Source organism: Agelaius phoeniceus, chromosome 11, assembly GCF_051311805.1.
Source record: "Agelaius phoeniceus isolate bAgePho1 chromosome 11, bAgePho1.hap1, whole genome shotgun sequence".
Taxonomy (NCBI): Eukaryota; Metazoa; Chordata; class Aves; order Passeriformes; family Icteridae; genus Agelaius; species Agelaius phoeniceus.
The window spans coordinates 9,158,510-9,179,268 of NC_135275.1; the positions used below are offsets into that span (position 1 = coordinate 9,158,510).

At 54.6% G+C, this 20,759-nt stretch overlaps 1 protein-coding gene across 1 annotated transcript in view; it reads right to left on the reverse strand.

The window, feature by feature from the left end:
- Nucleotides 1-20,759, reverse strand: part of TEX264 (testis expressed 264, ER-phagy receptor) — a 39,410-nt gene that overhangs the window by 1,456 nt on the left and 17,195 nt on the right. Inside the window, exon 5 of the mRNA XM_054640215.2 lies at nucleotides 6,136-6,307. Coding sequence (XP_054496190.1) covers nucleotides 6,136-6,307 — 172 coding nt within the window. The remainder of the gene's footprint in view (nucleotides 1-6,135; nucleotides 6,308-20,759) is intronic.

The window sequence follows — 20,759 nt, forward strand, 5'->3', positions numbered from 1 at the left end:
CCCAGCTCATTCTGTGCTTCTCCACATGACCTGGCTGCCAGCCACATCCCCTCTATGACCAGGCCCCCCAGGGCTGTCCCTGCCTGCCCAGGTGGCCCCCTTGGCCCAGCCCCTCCTCCCCAGATCCCTGCCTCATTAGCTCCATCGACAATACAATTAAGGAGTCCACAAGGAGAGGAACGTGTCAGATTGAGACCAGCAGCTCGGTGCTGTTGCCAGAGCAACCGGCCAGGAGACAAAACTCTCCTGTTAAACATTAATTATTGTTAACTATGACATCACAGATCCATGTGGTTTATTATGACATCACAGATCCTCATTGTTAATTATGATATGTCTGCAAACGCTGGCCAGGCTCTTCCATCATGGCCCTCCCTGCTCTATCTCCTCCCTGCCTGCCTTGTATCAGTGGGAAGTGAGTGCCAGGCTCTGTCACTTCCCAGCACCTCCACCCATGCTGGACTGACCACCCCTGCTGAGGATCATGCCCCACAGCAGGAGGGAAACCAGGAGGAGCCCCACTCAGCAGCAGCACTCCTGGAGGACTGGGGCTTGCCACCAACAGGGCTGGGAAGTGGCAAAGGGGAGCCTCTCTGCAGTCATCACCATCCTCGGTGGGAGAGGAGAGCCCTCTTCTCCACATTGTCTCCTGCTGGTGCAGCTCCATCCCCAGCTGCTGGGATGGGGCTGCCTTGGGTTTCCACAGGCATTCCCAGCCTCCTCCAGCTCCTGCAGCCAGGCTGCCCAAGGCTGGGCTGCTTGCTCTCCTGCAGCTGTGTGGCAGCCACTGATCTCCTGAAGGAGATTCACCAAGGAGGGAACTTTCCTTCCAAACATCCTTAAATCCTTTTTCTGTGCTGTTTTTCTTCCCAGCCTGGGCAGCTGCCAGCAGAGCTGCTTGTAAATGGCAGAACTCTGCCTCCTGAGCAGCAGCATCATCATCCCACGGCCCTGCGCCTGAGTGACGGCTGCTCCCAGGACCCAGCAGTGGCAGCAGGATGAGGGGCAGCCAGAAAAGATCCACAGTGCACCCACTGCTTCATCCCACCTGGATGGCATCTTGGCTTCATCCTGGAAAGGAACCTGAGCCTCCACTCGGCAACACTTTGGGCAGCTGGCAAACCGAGCCCTCGGCCCCTCCCCAGGCAATGCCAGGTGACCCCTCCCATGGAAAGGAGGAAACAAACCACTGCCCACTAACACACAGTGCCTTTGCTGCAGCATCAGGGAGCAGCTCGACATGGAAACTACATTTACTCTAAGTTAAAAAGGATGTTGTGCACGCTGCAGTGAGGCGCTTGCTGAAGGGGACAGCAGCCACTGAGTGGGCAGCAGAAAGGTGGGAGATGCTGTCCTGTCCCACCTGACAGGACCTCAGCAGGGCACTGGGTCAGCAGGGAGTCTCTGGGAAAACTGAGAGCTGTGGGGGATGAAAGGGAGATGAAGACCCTGAGCCTTGAAGACAAATCAGGGCTTGCAAGGTCTTTAGTGGTCATCTGAAAAGAAGAAATAATCTGATTTGGCCAAATTGGTGGCCTGAGGTGACATGGACATGTTCCCACCATGGCTTCATGACAGCTCATGTCATGTGTGGCCATCTTGTGTCCCTCTAAGATCCCAGGGGACAGGAGTGACACCAGCCCCCCAAGCAGTGCCCTTCCTGCTCAGCACCTCTCCCCTGGCACCCCAGGGAACATTTTGGCTCAGAAGCAGTCATGAAACCCCATGACACAAAGCAAAGAAGCTCCTGAGGAGGAGCAGCTCAGGAAGAAGACAGGGATGAAGCTGACCTACACACTGCTCCAAGCCACCACTGTGGGAAAGCACTGCTGTCCTTGCTCTCATAGCCACCTTCCTCTCCCTTGCTCCAAGGGTGACAATAAATCGAGTCCTGTTTCCCTTCAGCCAGGCACTTTGTCACTGCTCTGTCACTTCTGATCATGGTCGAGCAGCCTCAGCTGGCAAATCTGCCCAGTTCAGCAGCCTTGCTCTCCTCTGCACAGGAAAAGGGTGGCTCTGGCATGGCCACTCAGCCTGGCCAGGATAAATGTCTGGGGTGGGCAGGGCAACAGAGCTGCTGCTGCCAGGGACCATGTGGGGTCAGCTCTGACAGGGGAATGTGGCAGGAACACCCAGCTGTCCTGACAGGGAGGCCAGGAAGGCAGTGCAAGGGTCTCTGAGAGGGCAACCAAAGCCCTGTGGGAGGGCAAGCAGGGATGCAGCCCTCATCTCACAGGCACACCCTTCCACCCACTTGTCCATCCTCCCACACACCTTGTCTGGTACTCCCATGATCCATTCCTTGCATCCACCTTCCCAAGGCTGGTCCTTACACCAGGAACCAGTCCAGCACCCTGATCCAGCATGCCTTTTCCCCCTGGCACATTGTGAGGCAGCAGCCATCCATTGAAACTCACCCTTGACCTTGCTCCCTCAAGGATGGCACAGCCATCCCACTGCACTCTCACTCAGCAGGAACATGGAACCCAGGATTTTTCCTTTGGGAAATAGAGGCACAGCCTGGGGTGAACCATGATAGGGTGTTAAGGAGTCCCCCAAAAGCCAGGAAGAAGGGATATCAAGCAGCCAACTCCAAGAGGCCAGCCAGGGATGGGTGCAATGGGAACCACTCACCCCACACTGCCAACGAGCCTGGTGGGGAGCTGCCTCCCCAGACAGCTCAGCCCTGTGCCACACCAGGCACTGACATTCCCAAATCCAGAATGAGGGCAGGCTCTCCTCCTGCACCACCCTGTGCCACTCTGATGCCTGAGCAGAACTCCTGGTGCTCCTGGGCCCTTTCCTTCCCCTCATTCCATCAAATATTCATCACCCCTGAATACAGCGTGCTCCCAGGGGGCACAGCTCATCCATGACTGCTGAAGCTCACCCACAGGCCACCAGGAGAGGGACTGGGGCCCTTCCCAGGATGTAGAGTCGGGCAGGAACAGGCAGGGCTCTTTGAAGGATGGAAGCAAGCAAGGATGAGGCAGAACACACCAGGAAAGTTGCTCCTCCGTGGCACTGGAGCTCAGCGTGTGATGCCATCAGTTGTACCTGAATGCTGTGGGACAGACTCTGCTCCATGAAAATGAGCACCTGAGGTTCTGGGCAGAGCCACATGCTCGGGAACCATCTGTGTTCATGCCAGCCAGCCCGTGTGGAGAGGCTGCTTTTGTTTGCTTCCACCTTCCAGGCACAGCAGCGGGGTCACTGCAGAGCGCCGCTGGGAGGGAGCCGGCAGCGAGGACCCGCCCCAGAAAACAATTAAGCACAAAACAACTGATCCTGATTGACACTGGCGCCCTGCAGACCCATCAGCCGCCTTCCTAAAACCTTCCTGTCTTTCCAACGACCCTGACCATGGCGAAGAAGGGACGGAACTGGTTCAGAGGCAGCCACAGCCCCCGGCCCCTTCCCTGTGTGTTGAGCGTGTCTGTCCTCAGCAGAGCTGCCAGCACCCTGCTCTGTGCAGAGCAGCACAGAAAGCAGAGAGCCCAGACCATGTCCCACAGCCTTTGTGCCACTTGCCCACAGCCACAGGCACCAGCACCTCCCAGGGTGAGCTCAGGAGCAAGGACAGCAGGTGACAGCCTAAACAGAGAGATGAGCTCCAAGGTCAGGAGGCTTGAGAAAACAAATCCAAGCTTTTCTTACACTTTCAGGTCGCTTGGTAGCGTCTGGCACCAGCCACAGTGACAGGTGAGGAGAAATGGCAACACCTTCCACTTGGAACTTCTCAAGTCTTTAATTCAAAGAAAGCATAATCCAGCTGCTGGTGGGGAGTTTCTTGAGCTGTGAGTGACCAGTGGTGTGTTCACACAGAGTGTTACTCAACATAATGTCCATGCTGAAATCACACTCAATGCTCTTATCTCAGTATTTTGGGAGGGGGAAAGAGGAGGCTTCTTTTGCTACCACATGAGGACACACAGCCCAAAGCTTCTGTGCACAGAGCAGCCTCAGCTGCCTTTGGGAGAGGAAATGAGGCTCAGAACCTTCCCAGTCTCCACTTATCCATTGAGGCACAACTGGGTATCAAAGATCTACACCTGGATTTGTGCAGCTCTGGCACAGCCAGAGGATCTGACAGCCACCGTCAGGGATTGCCACCTGCCCCCACTGTCCCAGGAGCACTTTCTGAGCCTCCAGCAGAGCAGGACCATTTGAAACATCCATTCAAACCTGAGAAGGATCAAGAAATAACCCAAATGGGGTTGAGCAGAGATCATGCTGACAGGCAGGTGGTGACATTGCTGTGCCCACCCTCCAGTTGGCAGAGGAAAGCTTGAAAACTGTCCTAGACATCCTGGGATCTGTTATCAAGATGTCATGTCCATCATGCCTGTTGAAGGGGCTGTGACTAACTGGAGCTTGCTTCTAGAGGGACTGCCCAGGGAGGAAGGCTAAAAAAGGATGGGAAAAGAGGATTCTCTTTCTCCAACTCAGAGGTGGTTGCACAGATCCCGGCACATAAAATTGTTGGGAAGGAAGGATCAGTCTCATTCCATAAGGTGTAATCTTCTGGGACCACCAAAGCCTTCAGGCAGGAGCTGCACAAGCCACCCATAGGCTTGCTGTATGCTCAGCCAGAGCAAGGATGTGGCATCCCATCAGATGTGGTTCTGCCACTGTGCCAGTGACAATCACAGTGCAACATCCAAGCCCAACTCTTTAGTGTTGCAGGCAGAGCCAACCTCACAGGTATTATTATTTGAAATTGGTTTTGTGCAGACTCAGCAGATGGCACTGCATCAGATTGCACTGACAAAAGTTCATCTATGGGCCTGGAAGGGAAGGGATGGTGGAGGAGCTGGCCCAGAGCTGCTGCTGGGGAGCCTGGCCCAGAGTGAGAAAGTCCAGTGTAATTTGCCTTCTAAAACTGGGAAGACCTTCCTAGTCCTTCTTCCAGCAGGGCAGAGGACTCCCCCACTGTGGGCATGCTGGCAGTGGCACCCCAGGGAAAGCAGTGAGGCAGCCACAGGGCAGCGGCTGCTCCGAGCACCCCTGGCTGTGCTCTGGGATCTTGCACCCCCTGAGCAGAGCACATGAGCACACACAGCTATGGAGGCACCACCCTCGAGCTGCTTTTGCTCCCATGGATCCTGCCATCCCTCTCCAAAACCAAGGGGAAGCTGTCAGAGTGAGTGGGCTTTGGGGCACCTCTCTCGGCCCAAGCAGGGCTGGTGCTGCCCCAACACAAGGCAGACAAAGAGAAGAACCCCAACACAAGGCAGACAAGTGAGCACCGTGCTAACAGGGGCCCTGGAAGGGCTGGGAAACAGCTCCAATTAGACTCCTCATTGCAACACTAAATGGACACAGCTCCCAGAAAGCAATTCCCAGGCTTGCTTTTATGTGATTAAGAATTAAAGCGACCCAAACCTGAAGATGTGTTGAAGCAAATGACCCAAGTGCCTGTGAGGCGAGCACAGCCCTCATGGTTTTTTCATGCCCATTACACAAGCATGGGCAACCCGTGGGGCAGGGGGGAGGCCCCTGCCAGCAGCCAGCTCAGATGTGCTGTCCAGTGCCTGGGAATGCTTGGACAGCCAGCTCCTACATCTTGCAGGCACGGGAGCATGTGGGCTGCTGAAGGCAACTAGCATTTTGGGTTACTATAGCACTGCTGTTCTGCGCCTACAGCCATTGTGGTCCCTTCCTGTATGAATACATCCAGGCTCCAACAAATCTTGCTGAGCAGATGCTCTCAGGCAACTCCACCACGAGCTACAGCAACCTGGTATTTAAGCTCTCTGCAATCCCAACATGTAACAGATGAAGATGAGATCAAGGAAGATGTATATGACAAAGAGAAAAACAAGCCCAGCTGCAACTAAAAACTGTGAGATCCAGCTCTGTGCTGACAACAGTGGGCCAGTGGCTTAACCCAAAACTGCAAGGGCTCCTGGGTGCTCCCCAAGGCATGCCATGACATCTCAGGGGATGCCATCTCAGATCCTTGGGCTGAGGGGGAGAGGCACAGGGTGAGGGGGAGAGGTGTGCTGAGACTCCGGCTGGGTACCAGGTGGGCACAGGCCAGTCCCCCTCTGCCCAGGCAGCAGGACTGGGGATACCAGGACCCCACCTCTGTGAGGGCTGATGAAGATGGAGCCTGTGCAAAGCCATGGATACCTGTGATGTCTGTCTGGGCGTCTTCAGCCACAGCTGCAGCAGCCCTGCTCTTCCTCTCCAGCTCTTTCATTTCAGGCACATAGAAGTCTCCTTGGCGGGCAAGGGGACACACGAAGTAGATGCGGTCCTGCTTGTAGATCTCGATCCGGGGGTGGGCACACAGCTTCCTCTCCTGGAAGACACAAAGTAGCCATGGGCAGGGATGTGTCCTCACCCCCCACCCCAGCAGCTCCCCCACCTGCCAGCACGGCCAGGTCAGCCTGATCCTCTTTGCCCACAGGTGTGGAGGACTAGGGAGGAGCAGAAGGTGCCATCCCAAACCATGATGCTGCTTTCCCTACCACAGCAGCCCCAGGGCAGGCAGGTTTGGCCCAGAAGGTAAGCAGCCAGCTGGGCTCCAGGAGGAGATGCTGAAGAACCCCCAGCTCAGCCTTGGTTTTGATGTGCTTATTTTGGGCTGGAGTGAGAGGTTTTGGGGAGCCAGGCAGCTGCTTCACACAGACCTGCCAGATCTCCAGTTCCTGCTGGCAGCACAGCCCCACAAACAGCACAGCCCCATGAACAGGCACTTCTCTGCTAATTAGTATAATCCAGAGCCGACAGCTCAAGCAGCTCCTTTAAGAACCACGAGGGCAGGGGGAGTGGGAGATGAATCCCTGGCATTTCAGACAAGTCCCCCTCCTCCTTTTCATCACCCCACCCCCCCTGGCAGTGCCCCTCAAGACCCCAGCCTGTCAGGGCCCCGTGACAGAGGCATGTCCCCTGGCTGTGCAGCCCGTGCTGAGCCGGGGCTCTGGGGACTCCTGGGGTGCTGGGGACAGGCGAGGAGCAGCTGGACCCTCCTGCCACCCCCTCCTTGCCCGCCCGCCCGCCAGCTGCTCGCTGGCAGAGGGGGCGGCTGATTACAAGCCGGGTGAGAAAGGAGAGTGTCTCTTTAGCGGGTTTTCTTTTTCTTTCTTTCCCCTTTTCAAATCACTGACAGCTTTTATTTAACCCTGCAACCACCTTGGTTATCATCCTCCTCCTGCTCCTCCTCCTCCCTGCCCCAGCTATTCTCTTCCTCCCTCTTGCCCTGATTATCCTCTTCTTCTTCCTTGACCCAGTGATTTTCCTCTCTGTCTCAACTATTCTCCTCTGTCATGGCCTGCTGGTGTGGCTTGTTTGCACATCCTCCAGCAGGGTCCACATCCCTCTGGGGCTCTCTGTTGCCAGAGCTGGCCCCACACCAAGAATGAGCTCTATGGACACATCAATCATGACCTTACAAAAACCTGACTCCTTTCAGCCCTGGGGATGGACCAATGTGATTTAAGAATAATTTATTTCCCAGACTAATGGTGGCACCAGGCAGGATCCACAACAGACATGAGCCAACACTGACCCTCTCCCCAGTGCTGGCTGCTGTACCACCTGAAGAGCCACCTCCATGCTGCCAGGATGCTGTACAAGAAATACAGGCAGAAATCCCACAGGAGCAGTTTTTGGGTCCATCTTCCTGGGAAAGCCTGCAGGATCTGGCACTGCAGAGGCCCAGTTTACCCAGAAACACCTCAGTGGCAGAAACACAACCCCAAGAGAAGCTTCACCTGTCCCATCCCAATGCCTTCTAGCCTGAATTCCAGCAGTGCCTCCTCCAGCCGAGGAGGAACCACATTTCCCATCCCATGCTGCAGGGACACGCAGGGACGCAGGCGGGCTTCCAAGGCACTTGGAGTTTGGAGTTCCCACTTGCAGGCAGGTGAAACACTGGGGCCTGCAGATCAAAACTGCATTAAATAACAACAAGCTGGGTTGTTTTTAGCAGCAGAGCAGAGGCGGCTCATATCACTCCTGCTTTTTCAGCACCAAGGCAGACAAGAGCCCTCCCCGCCGCTCTGCCCCTTGCTCTGCCAACCACAAGCCCATCCACCAACCTCCAGCTCAGTTCCCTATTTTAGGTTACTGCAACACACACCAGAGATAGGTACCTCCAGGATTTGCAGGGTTTTTTGGACAAATCCAGCTGGCCCTCCACCACTTCATGCAGACAAGGACAACTCAAAGGGTCTTAGAGCAAAGAGACCTTCATTAACTTCATGTGAGATCTCCAACCAGTCCAAATCCTCAGGGCTCCAGTCTGGCCTTCAAAACATCCCAAGGTGACTTTCCAAAGCCCCTCCTAAGGTTCCAAAAGAGTGGATCTGGGACATATCCTCTCCATACAATCTACTCTAGGCTGCTACAACTTCCAACTATACAGACATAGAAGTGGCACCCCCAAAACAAAAACAACACCCTCTCTGCCCATACAAAATGTGGGAATCTTGGTGCTTTAAGGAATAAAAATGTGCACACAAATGAAGAGCAGGACTGGCTCTTGAGCCGAATGCTGCTTCACACTCAAGATTATCCTATAAGAAAGACAAGGATGTTCCACCCTGCCAGGAGCAGCTCTGTGTCCCTGAAGCCAGAAGAGCCCAGGGGTCCAGCCCAAAGCCCATGGCTGGGGACCATGGTGGGACCATGCCAAAGTGGCTGGACACTCACTGTCAATACCCATGCCTGCCTCATTAGGGACAGCTACAATACTTGATTTCTTCTCAGTTCATCCAGGGTTTTTCCCAAAATGAAATGGAGGGAAACCAGAGCCTGGGGCTGCTAGTTTATGTCTGTACAAATTAATCTGGAAGCCAGGCTAGTGAGCTGGCCTCTGCTTCTACGCTTCTTCCCAGAGAAACCCAGCCTCTGGCAGGGCTGCTGCAGAGCTCAGCACTGGCAGGTGGGCTCGGGAGAGGACAATGTCCCCAAGGAGGAGCAGGGATGTTGCAGCTGGGGATGCTGTCCTGTCCAGCCTGGATGAGGCTGCATAAATGCTTGAGAAATGAGCAATGAGGTGGGGAGCCATGACAGTGGAAATGGATAAGGGGATCATCTAAAGGGGGTGGGAGATCAGCCTTGTGATCATACCAAAGGAGATTAGGAAGCAGGCAGAGGCCAGGCACAAATAGTGCAGCAAAGTGCAAAAGAGGCTGGTGACACAGTGAGTTTGGGATTATCCCCATGGAGAGAGACACTGCAATGAAAAGAAACAACCCAGAGAGACTGGAGAGCAGAGCTCAAAGGCAAAGGTGTGGGAAGAGAGCGAATTAGCAAAGGCTCAACAACATGGCAAAACAACAGAAAGGCTCAACAGGCAGTATAGCACTGCCACAGAGAAGGGAGCCCCTGGCTGGCTGTGCCACCAAGCCAACAGATGGAGCAGTAAGGGGAATGTGGAGTTTGCAAGGCAGAGCCCTCCAGTCACATCCAATGCAGTCTCACACGGGTGGAGGAGCTCAGCGAGAGCTGAACAGTGGGACACTGTCAGTGTCAGGCTGCTGGCTGTGACAACAGGACCAGTAAGTGGGGCAGGAAAGAGGACTTGTCCCTTTGCAAGGTCGTGCAGTGCCACCTCCCTCCTCAGCCTCTGCCAGGAGCTCTCCCTTCCTATGGCCAGCAAAGACAGAGGCAGCAGTGCAGCAGCATTCAGGGCTGATTTCTATGCAGGACCCTCCCCATGGCACCTGAAACAGGGGATTCATTGCACATAATCCATACAGCCCATCTACACACACAAATGCATCCAGAGTCCACAAGTTCAGTTCTGACAGAAGAGCAGCTCCAGCATATTCCTGCCACATCAGACCCATGCTTCCCATGAAGCCAACTCCCTCTCAGCCCATCTGAGGAACGTGGTGGGGTGCTGCTCACCACCTTCTCGGGAGCAAGGCGTTACGTAAGGGAAGACTCTTGCACTCCTCTTTCCCAGATGGAACAGCACCTCGCCCAATCTTTAACCTCGGGTTCCATATCACCTCCCACCACGTACTGACTGCAGGATTTCCTCCAGGTCACTCTCATCCTGCTAGGAATGGAGCATCCCCATGCCTCATGCATCAGAAAGGACAGGATTATGCAATGGCCAGAGTTTTGGGAGACCTTCCCCAGCAGCAGGAGGTGGCAGCTATTCGTCAGCACAAATCTTCCTCCCCCTACTTGTCCATAAGGTCACAATGTGTACTCATGATATGGCTTGGGCACAGCCTCCCAGGGGGAAGATGCCCCCACTTTCCTGGGTGAGCACAAGAGCAGTCCCAGGGCTACAGAGGACATGACAAGGTGTCCAAGACATGACCTGCAGTCATTAAAATCCCAGCGGAATTGTGCAAAGGCAGAAGGAGGTGGCAGGGTGCTCGTGTCACACCATGGCCCTCAGCACCTGCTGGGAAGCAGAAGATGAGCTGGGGCACTGCAGGGACTGTCTTTGTCACTCTGCCAGGTTCAACTGCTCAGGAATTCAAATGTCACCAACTGGATTTGCTTCATCTCCCACTGCTGCAAGAATTCATCTTGTTAGGAGACCACAAATGAGCCTTGTGGATGCTCTCTGGATCCTTGCCACGCACGGGCACACTGGCAATCAGGCTGCAGCTGAACCCACAACACTTCTAGTGCTGCCAGGAAGGCAGTGGGGAGGCAGCTGCTGTCCTCACCCCACTTCACCCCACAAGCTTTCTGTCACCCTTGACTCCTTACTGTGACCTCCTGGAATAACTTACAAGGTGATGGTTAAGTCACACCAGCCCGCTGAGTCCCTGTTTCAGGACTGATGCTGTAGGAGCAGTTGAGGAGAGGTTTTTCATGCCACCACTAAGCTTCCTGCTGGAGCAGAGCTGGAGGCTGAGCTGTTCATGCTGCCCAGCAGCTCCTGGCTCCACTGCAGAGTCCAGCCACTTGTGTGCCATAGGTACACAGCTATTGCTTGTGCCTGTCACCCATCCCTGCCAGAGCACCTTCTGCCTGCAACACGTGAAAAACGTGCCTGTTAAACCCCAGCCAGGACTGGAAAAACCATGGGGAGCAAGCAGCTGGTCACCCATCAGATAAAAACCCTCTTCTCCCTTAGGAGAACCAGGCAGCCCTGAGCTGCCCTCCTGGCCACCTGCCCAGAGGCACTGGGAAAGCCAACAGTGCTGACAGTGCAGGGTCCAGCCTCAGCATTGACTGCTCTCTGCACAGAGCCAGTCGAGAGAACAACTTTCCAGAGGGGCCAAAGGACACATGCCCAGGAGGGCCAGACTCAGGGAGAAGCTGTGGGTTGTTCACAGGGATTGTCTAAACTTCATTTTGGCACAATGTGCCTGGAACTGCCGCTCACCCTTGCTCCTGTTGTGAGAGGATGTGCTGCTGCCATTGCAGGGAAGCATAAGGGCACATGGAGCTGGTTCCATCCACATCCTGCTGTGACACTGGAGCAACACCAACCACATGAGGAGCTTTTCCATAGGCAGCTGGGCTCAGTCCCTTCTGTTTATTATGCTGCCACACCTGAAGAGGGAATAGATGGAGGGTGCAAACACACAGGGGGCTTGTGACCATCGCTGGGGATTGCTGCCTGTTGGGGGGGCTCACCAGCATCCCTCCAGCCACCAGGGCACCACCACAGCCTCACTGCCACAAGGCTCCCCTTGCCTGTGCTGCTGGCACTGGGGCTGCTCTGGGCACTGCCAGCAAGTCAGCTGGCACCTGGAGAGTGTGGGGAGACCCCCGGGCGACCCAGCAGCCCTGTCCTCACATGCCAGACAACACAACTCCCCCACACCTTCCTTCCAGCTGGAGGCAGCCATCCTCTCCATCTCCCCGCGATGGAGTCGGACGCTTCAGTCCCAGGGATTTTAAAGGAACAACAAAACTGCGTGGAGCTGAACGGCCCTAAATCAGTTGCTAAAATTAAAAGCTGAAACTGAGCCACCAGCTAGGACTGGGGGGAGCTGTGCTGTGTGCCACATCCTCCTCGCTTCCTCACACGCTCCATGCTCGGTGTGTCATCCCTGCTTATCTTAGAACACGGGTGCTAGGTAGTCCTGAGAGGCTTTGCAATTCATTTGCACAGCACTCAGCTCCCTTTGGTGTTCTCCTCCTTGCTGGGCCATCCCTCTGTCCCAGGCCCAGACTGGGAATGTCCCTGTTTCCATTCCTCTTTGCTCAGACAGCAGCTTGAGGTTAGACACTGCTTCAAGTCACCCATGTGAGCTGATGAAAGCAAAACAGAGGCACCCCTTCCTCCTGGGGTGAAAGATCTCCTGGGCTGCACTACAAGTTGTGTAGGGACAAGGACAGCAGCCTGAGGGGGATGTTTCCCATGAGTTCTGCTCTTGTAATTCCACCTGGAATATTGCCTCCAGCTCTGGGGACCCCTGCATGAGACAGCCATGGACATGCCAGGGTAAATCCACAGGAGGCCACAGAAACAGTCCAAGGGTTGGAACAGCTCTGCTGTGGAGACAGACTGAGAGAGTTATGGTTGTTCAACCTGGAGAGGAGAAGCCTTTGAGTAGCCCTAAAGTGTGCTTGTAAAAGATGTAGATTTCTCACCATGGCCTGTAGTGACAGGGCAAGGGGCAGTGGTTTTAAAGCAAAAGCTAGCAGGTTAGACCAGACACAAAATACCTTGTGCTGAAGGTCATTAGGCACTGGAACAGGTTGCCCAGAGAAGCTGTGGATGTCCCACAGACATAGCCAGGAGTTCAAGGCCAGGCTGGATGGGGCTTTAAGCAAACTTCCCTAGTGAAAGACATCCCTGCCCACAGCAGGGGGGCTGGACTGGATGACCTTTAAATATCCCTTCCACACCCAACCCAGATTCTGGTCCTCTCTGCTGGGCCACAGCCTAACAATGGGAGACAGGGATGAAGCCTGGGTGCTCAGGGCTGTTCAATTGAGGGCAGCCAGAGGCTGGGGAAGAGCCATTGGCCCCAGAGACAGCTGGGCAGAAGCAAAGACAAATTGCTGGAGCGAGAGGCAGGCAGACATGCTTTACACCAATAATACCTCAAACATCAAGGAAACCCCAACATCTCAGCTAGCAGCTCCAGCAGGGTGCACACGGAGCTGGGCAGGCCAGAGCCAGCTCCAGCACACAGCACAGCAGCACCAGGCTGCCAAGGGCTGGGGAACAGCTGCTGCCTCCCAGCCTGGAGAAACTCACACTTCAGGGGTGGTGAGACTGCTCCCACGCACGTGCACTTTACTTTCAAATCCTCTGGGCTGGGAGGTGTTTCAGAAACAGAAGGTGATATTATTGCAATCAAGAAAAGGCCGTTTCCATCAGCCAGCAGGAAGAACGAGTGCCACCACCAGCCCTATGGCAGCGGAAAACAAAGTCTCGCCAAAGGATAACAAATCCTCCAGGTAGCAGAATACAGAGCCTGGCAATTAGCACCTCCCACACCATCAGCATCCTTGCCTGCCCTCAGCACACTTCCCCCTTCCCACAGCAGGCCCCCATCCTGTCTGCAACCAGGACACGCTGCCCTGCTGATGTGGCAGTGCCATGGCTCCAGGACAGGCAGGAGAGAACCAGCCCCCGAGATCCTCCCTGCAGCAGTGAGAGGGAGTGGGAGTGCATTTGGACCGTGGGAGCTGTGAAACACTGGGCTTGATAGCTTGGGAGAGTTTTTCATTTTCACCTCAGCGAAGGCAGCCCGCCATGCAATTTACACCTTGCCCGCCCGCGCTTCCCAGGCCGAGCCACCCAGCTGCTCCCCTGGCTCCTCCAGGCAGGACCTGCAGAGTGGCAGCTGCCAGGCACGGACAAACTGAGAGCTAAAGGAATGAGCCCGGGGGAGTTGGTGGGTTCAGGAGATCCCAGCACCCTGAGAGGGCTGGCAGGGACCAGGCACAGGCTCCCAGATCATGCTGGCAGCTACTGTGAGAGTCATGAACACTGTTCTCCTCCCTGGGATGGAGATTCCATCCTGCTCTCCAGCAAAAGGGAATAAGCTCCAGCCCTACCTCACTAGAGGCCCTGACACACTCTGGTCCTTTTCCTCTTCCAGCACCCACTTGAGCTGCAAGAGAAATCCTGCAGCACACAAAGAGGCATCCATCATCTTCAGAGATGAGCCAGGTAGCAAGTCCCAGTGAGATAAAGCCTCTCAGAAAGTAGCCACAGGCAGTCAGAGCCCCCAGTGTGGGGGCAGGACAAGCCTTGGACAAAACTGCCAGCCCAGACACGTTCAGGTACATCAGTCCGTGTGCTTCCAGGGATGGATGGTACTGCCCCCAACTATGGGAATGTCACCTGCAGAATAAAGAGCAGATGGTGCAAACAAACACAATTCATGGGGCTTGGGTCCCCCCTGGTGTTACAGTTATTTGTTGGTAATTAGTCCTGGGGCAGAGAGTTGCAGAAGTAAAGGAAACTTTTGCATTTAAAAAGTTAGTTTTCCTAAAGACTCAGTGCTTTCCACTTTCCCAAGTTCTGCCTTGCTCCTGTACCCACAATGGATAAAGTGCCAGATGGGGAGATGGTACTCACCAGCTTCCCAGAGCTCCATAATAACGTTCTCACACTCTTCCTCCTACCCGACCCTACCACCTCCCATTTTCTTCTCCTCCTTCCCCATCACAGCCACGCACAAGCTCTCTGAAGAGGACTTTGATTTTAACCATTCTGAAGCTCAAACACCAGATTTTCATCACAAGACAAGGAATCTGTGTAAATCCACATAATCTCTCCTCTCCTGAGGAACCAGTGCTGGGTTTCTGTCTCAGTTCCTAGGAACTCCATCATTATGGGAGCACATGGATCAACAGCTGCACACAGAGGATGGATGGAGGAGGAGGAGGATGAGACTGTGGGAGAGGAGGACCACAGCTGGAGAGGGCTGCCTCTGCTTCAGAGAAAGGATCTCCAGGGACCAGCACACTCCTCCCAGCCCTCACAGGATGCTTCTTCAGCATTAATCACAATGCTGAAGGGGTTGATGCAATGATCTCTGCCACCACGGATGACTGGAGCAATGCTAAATGGCTTTGCCTGCTCTGTTGCCTTGGCAAGGCTGCCAGGAGCAGCAGCTGTGGCAATTTCTCTGTCCCCTGTCAAGGCAGGGCCTTTCAGGAAAGGGATCATCATCCAAGATCATCTCCTGCTGCTCTGCCTCAGCCAGGCAGCCCTCTGCACTGCAGCCTCCCACCCTGCATGGGACACCACACAGGAAAACAGAGCCTCTCCAAAACTTGTGTCTTTGTCATGTTCCTCATAGGGAGACTAAGTCCTAACCTAGAGTGACCTGCTCACCCTTGTGGTGACAGATCTTCTTGCATGGATAGCTTGGAGAGCTCCTCATGCAGGTGGACATTCCCAACCCACCTTGATGGCTTTCTCTCCTGGGCCACCAATCACTTGAGGACTTGCCCTTCTGCAACAAGAATGTCCAGACAAGCTGGAGGCTTGTGGTTCACAGCCTTCTCACACACGTCCTCACCTGCAACGAGTCCTGCCATGAAATCCTCTTGCAGCAAAGGCAAAGCAACAGCCATGGAGCAGGAGCAGCAGAGCCTGGTGCCCACAGCACATGGGGGCTCTCAGTCTCCTGAGACAAGATCTGAGCTGCCCCTTCCAAACCTCAACCCTTTCCTCTTGCTCTTTGGATTGCAGGCATCTCCAGCTGTTCTTCCACAGCCTCAATCACCAGGACAAACTCAGGTGTCACATCAATGGCCCCAGGAGGAAAATGGACAAGTGGCATAAATACCCTCCCTGTCCCTTCCTACCTCCTTGAACAACCTTGTCTTTCTGCAACGCCCCCAGCTCCCAGGCTTCATGGAATATATTTCACGATGAGCTAAGCTCAGCCTCACACCATCCCTTCACAGCTGAGAAAGCCAAAAAGGGAAGCTGAAGAACTTAACCTTGTTGAACTTGCACAGATAAAGCCACCAGCAGCCCAGGGCAAAGCCACGATGCAACTGCCTGATTCCCAGACAAAATAGTCCTCCCTCCCCACCCACAGGGACTTACTGTCGGGCTTGTTGGCCTCATTTGGAAGGCAAGGAAGATCCAGAGGAAGAGATCAAGTGGGTTTCAGCCTGGTTTGCTGAGGAGGAATAGGCAAGCTGATCACGACATCCCTAAGCACATCTCAATTACAACACTTTGGCAAATCTGATGTCAGAAAGCAAGTTTCCAGGACAGGAGGATCTTCAAAGCTATCAGTTATGTGCAGCCAACTATGTAGAAATATTGTTTGAGCTCTGGCTCAGGGAAACCCTGCACCCACAGGCTTGTCTTGGGTGACAGGGATCCCAACCAGGCTCTCTGTAGGGCAGACACTCATGGGGCACTGGTTACCTTTGGCTCACTGCCCCTCCTGCTCCTCCTTCCCTTGCCCCATCAATAGATATCTCCATGTTTTAAATGCAAGCCAGGGCTTGGAACAAGTTCCTTCCTGAATGCTTACAAATGAACAAGAGGCATTTCCCTGCAGGCTTCCAGCAAAGCCATCTTCAAACCCCCACATCCAAGAGCTTGCACCTCTCTTCCCCAAAAACCTGGCAAAGGGCAAAGAGACAGCGATTCTGGCGGGCTCCTGTGTGCTGACAATTCTGTGCTGACAATTCCCTGGGTGAACTGGGCTAATGAAGCCCCCGGAGCCCGCAGCCGCTGCAGCCGCGGGCGGTAACGATGGCCCGGGGAAATCCCCAGCGCATCCCCAGCGCCGGCGGGCACGGAGCGAACAGAGACCGGGCAGGCTGAGGCTGCTGCAATGCGGGACGAGCCAGCAACACGGGCCAGGCGAGCAGGGGGTGTGAGGGAGGCCAACCAGCGGCACCAGGCAGATTCACCAGGGACAGCTCCAGCTGTCCCCAAACACGCCACACGTGCTGGCCCCTCTGCGAGGGGGCATGGCAAGGCGAGGTGAGGCTGCCTCTCCTCTGCAGCTTTCTCCTCCTCCTCCTCCCTGGCCCACCAGGGACCCGGTGCAGGTCCCAGCGGGCTCATTACCTTGGTGTGGAGAGCAGAGCACCTGCTGAGCAGCCACTGCAGTGCCGAGTGCGGGGAGGCAGCGGCTGCGGGGCCAGCAGGGACACAAGCTGAGCACCTCCAAAGCCGGGCTCTGCTGACACAAGCTGAGCACCCCCAAAGCCAGGCTCTGCTGACACAAGCTGAGCACCTCCAAAGCCGGGCTCTCCTGACACAAGCTGAGCACCCCCAAAGCCAGGCTCTGCTGACACAAGCTGAGCACCTCCAAAGCCGGGCTCTGCTGACACAAGCTGAGCACCTCCAAAGCCGGGCTCTGCTGCCGGCAACACAGGCAGCAGGGGAGGGGAGCAGCTGCTTCCAGCGACCTTTGCAGTCTGGCAACTGCTCCTCTGCCAGCACAGGATCATGAGTTTGACTGTGCAGATCAATCAAGAGGAGAAATCAAAGCAGTTAGGCAAAGACAGAGCCCAGCCTGACTCTGTCTTTCCACAAGGATCCCATATGTTCCCAGATGTGCTCCATGAGCTGGTAATGCTCTGGAGATGCATCACACCACTCAGCTTTCCAGATCTTTCTCTCCTGGGAAGCCAACTCCCCATCTGTACCACTGCTCTGCCCCCCCAGGTACCCCAAACCATACACAGCCCTGTGTAACACCACTGATGGTAGCACAGCAGACAAAGCTGCAGCCACCAGAGCTGCCCCAGATCCTCATTAGTGCCCTGAGACCTGGAGGACATCCCTCCTCTTCCCAGTGCTGATGCCCCTCCTCAAAGTCTGGGTACCTGGAGGATGGGGAGGCCTTTGGGGAAGAATATCTACACCTCTGTCCCATTCTGCCCTTCCCCAAGCAGCCACAGCTTGCCATGGGCAGGCAGTGTACTCTGCCTGTGCAGCTCTGTCCCAGGTATTGGTCCTGTGCCCCAGGGCACAGAAGAAAGCCAGAGCTGAGCCAATGCTATGGATCCCAAAGTAGCTATCCCCAGGAGACACAGCTTTGAAGAGGAACTCCTGGGAGATGAAGGCAGTGGCTTCTTGGGGTGGCAGGACCTGGGTGGGACAAGTGAACTTGGCCCCTAGAGATGACGTGAGAGAGGAGGAGGAAGATGGAAGAACAGAGAGAAGCTGATGGCTGTTTCCTCCACTGTGAGCCCACAACATCTGGCAGCTCCTGCAGCCACAGCACCATTCTGTTTTGCTCATTCCTGTACTGAGAAGTGCCTGAGCAAGTCTTTCTCCACACTGACCTCTTGATAAGCTTTTGCCAACTCACGGGCTGGTTACTGAATCACTGGGAGGACCTTACCCCAAGCTGTGAATCTGCACAGCGTGAAGAGCAGAGCAGCTGGCCCCAGCAGATGATAGATATCTACCTTCCTGCATGTCAAGGACCTGCCATCAGCTCCAGGCAGAAATAAAGCCCTGAGTTAATGATATCAACCAGCCATCCAGTAGCAGGGAAAAAATGCAGGTGTCCACACTGGGAATGAGGCCATTGTTTCCCTCCCTGCAGCCTTCTCAGGGTGTTGTTATGTTACATTCCTACAGAGTGGGAACAGAGCCTGTCAGCAATGCTGAATGAAGCCAACAGGCAGCTGCAGACAGGGCCACTCTGTGATCAGCCATGGCACAGTCCCCCAGGGCCAGGACACCCCATCAGGTTTCATTTGAAAGGCAACAGCCCCCAGTGCCATGCTGGGACTGGGGCTCCCAGACCAACCACTCTCCCAGCTGTCTTAGAGCTCCATCTCTGACGTTCAAACAGCACCTCTGCTAAGTCCATCCCTGTGAGAAGGGAAAGAGACACAGTAGCAACTTAAAATGTACTAGGAGATTTTCTGGTTGGTGGTGTGTGGAATGGGGGAACAGAAGCAGAAATTTCCAGGGGTTGTGTGATGCAAATGTGCCCATCCACAAGTTACCACTGTGATAAGCAGCCAGAGCCAGGGACACAGAGCAGCTACTAACTTGCTGTCTCTACTGTACTGAGCTCTGTCACCCCTCTTCATCCCTGCAGGGTTGTTATAATTCCTCCCATTAGCAGAAGATGCAGGTAAAACCATCTGTCTGTGGAGCAAGCACCTGGTGGTCATTGTACAAGCCGCCAAAAAAAAAAAAAATCATTCCAATTACTCCATAGTGACAGCAAGACCCAGGCATCCTTCTGCTCTGAGCCTTTGAAATGTAAAGCCACGCTGTTTGGTGTCATTTAATTTGGAGCTCAGCCTCAGATCAGCAGAGCCTTGCTGAGCTTTAGGAGGAGGCAGCCATGCAAAACATACATGTGCAAGATTCAGATGTCAGTGGCCTGGAAGACAAGCATACTCCAAGCTTCATCAGTAACTCCATTTCATGGCCCCAGCATCTCTCTTTTGCCATCCCAGTGCCAGAGGATGCTGATTCTGTCCCAAAAGCTGTAGAGAGCCTTTGCTCCAAATCACTACTAGTTTCTCTCTGGTACCCAGGAGAGCTGACTTCTCATCATCATCTCCCCTCTTAGGAAGGTTTGTTCCTCTCCTCCATACTGGAAGCACATTCTTCTCCAGACTATGCACCCAGCCTAGCAGACCTGGCAGGGCAGAGGCATCCTACCTAAGGGAGAGCTTGTCTCTGACAAACCCAGCAGAAATGCACCTGCTCAAGCCAGGTGTGAGCCTCTGCTTCCTCACACTCACCACAGCACTGATGAGCCCAAGAAAGGTGAACGTTGGGTGGGCTGGGGACAAAGAAATGGGTTGGACTAGAGGCACCATCAGGTGCTGATCCACTCTTGAGGGTAACAGGTAGGTACCTTCCATCTCTTACCAACACCAGGCACTGCACTCAATCCTGAGAGAAATCAGCTCAAGGGCCACAGAGGATAACCACTGACTCATGCTCCCCAGGCAGACTGATCCCTCTGCCCACTGTGGTCTGACAGCAGGGGGACAAATGCCTTTCCTTGTTCCCATGCAATCAGAGAGGTGCCAGATGACCCACCCAGCACAACAGCCATGAAGATGAAGAGAGCTGCCATGACTTGTTGCTCACTTGGGATGGAGCAGGGGAAGCAGCTCAGGAAGCTTGGACATCCTGCCATGCTGCAGACCTCTATCAGCTGCCTCAGGGCAGTTCTAATCTGGAGTAATCCCTTCCAGCCCCAGGCATGAGTAGTGGAGTTAGAAACTGTCAACATTTCTCTTACAGGCTCTGATTTTCCCTGGTATGGCTGAAGAACAGGCTGAAATCAACTGCCACATGCTGGAAAAGACACAAAAGGAGTCCTAGAGCTGAGGGCTCACAGGCACTCTCCAAAAGCCTGCAAGCCAATAATTAAGCATAGCTCAACCTTCCTTTTTCAAGGAGCTCACAGACCAGTCTGCAAACTGCTCTGGAGCCCTCAACAGCTGAGGCAGCTGGATACGATGAAGATGAACCCAGTCCTGGCAAATCCAGAAGAGTTCAGAGGGCCAGGATTTGGCAGCCTGTCAGGACAATCCAAGTTGTCCTGACAATAAACAGGCAGTGGGTGTTTGCTCCTCAAAGCAGGATGGGATATACTGGCTGTGTGTAGGTCTGCACTGAACCATTGCACCTCTCCATACCCTGCATCTACTCCCCAAAGGCTCTGATTCCCTGTGGGTCTGGGCAGAGTGACGGCCATCAGGCAACAGCACAGAGGAAAGAAAAGCACATGCTGAGCCCATGAAGGCCTCCCCAAGATGTGAGCAGCTCCACAGAACTTCACACCTCTCACTCCACACCTGGCCTGCTGCCTCTGCCCAGGGCCACCAGCACACAGCAGCATCAATTCAACAGCATCCACAGGGCAGCAGCTGCTGCAGACAGGCAGAGCTGA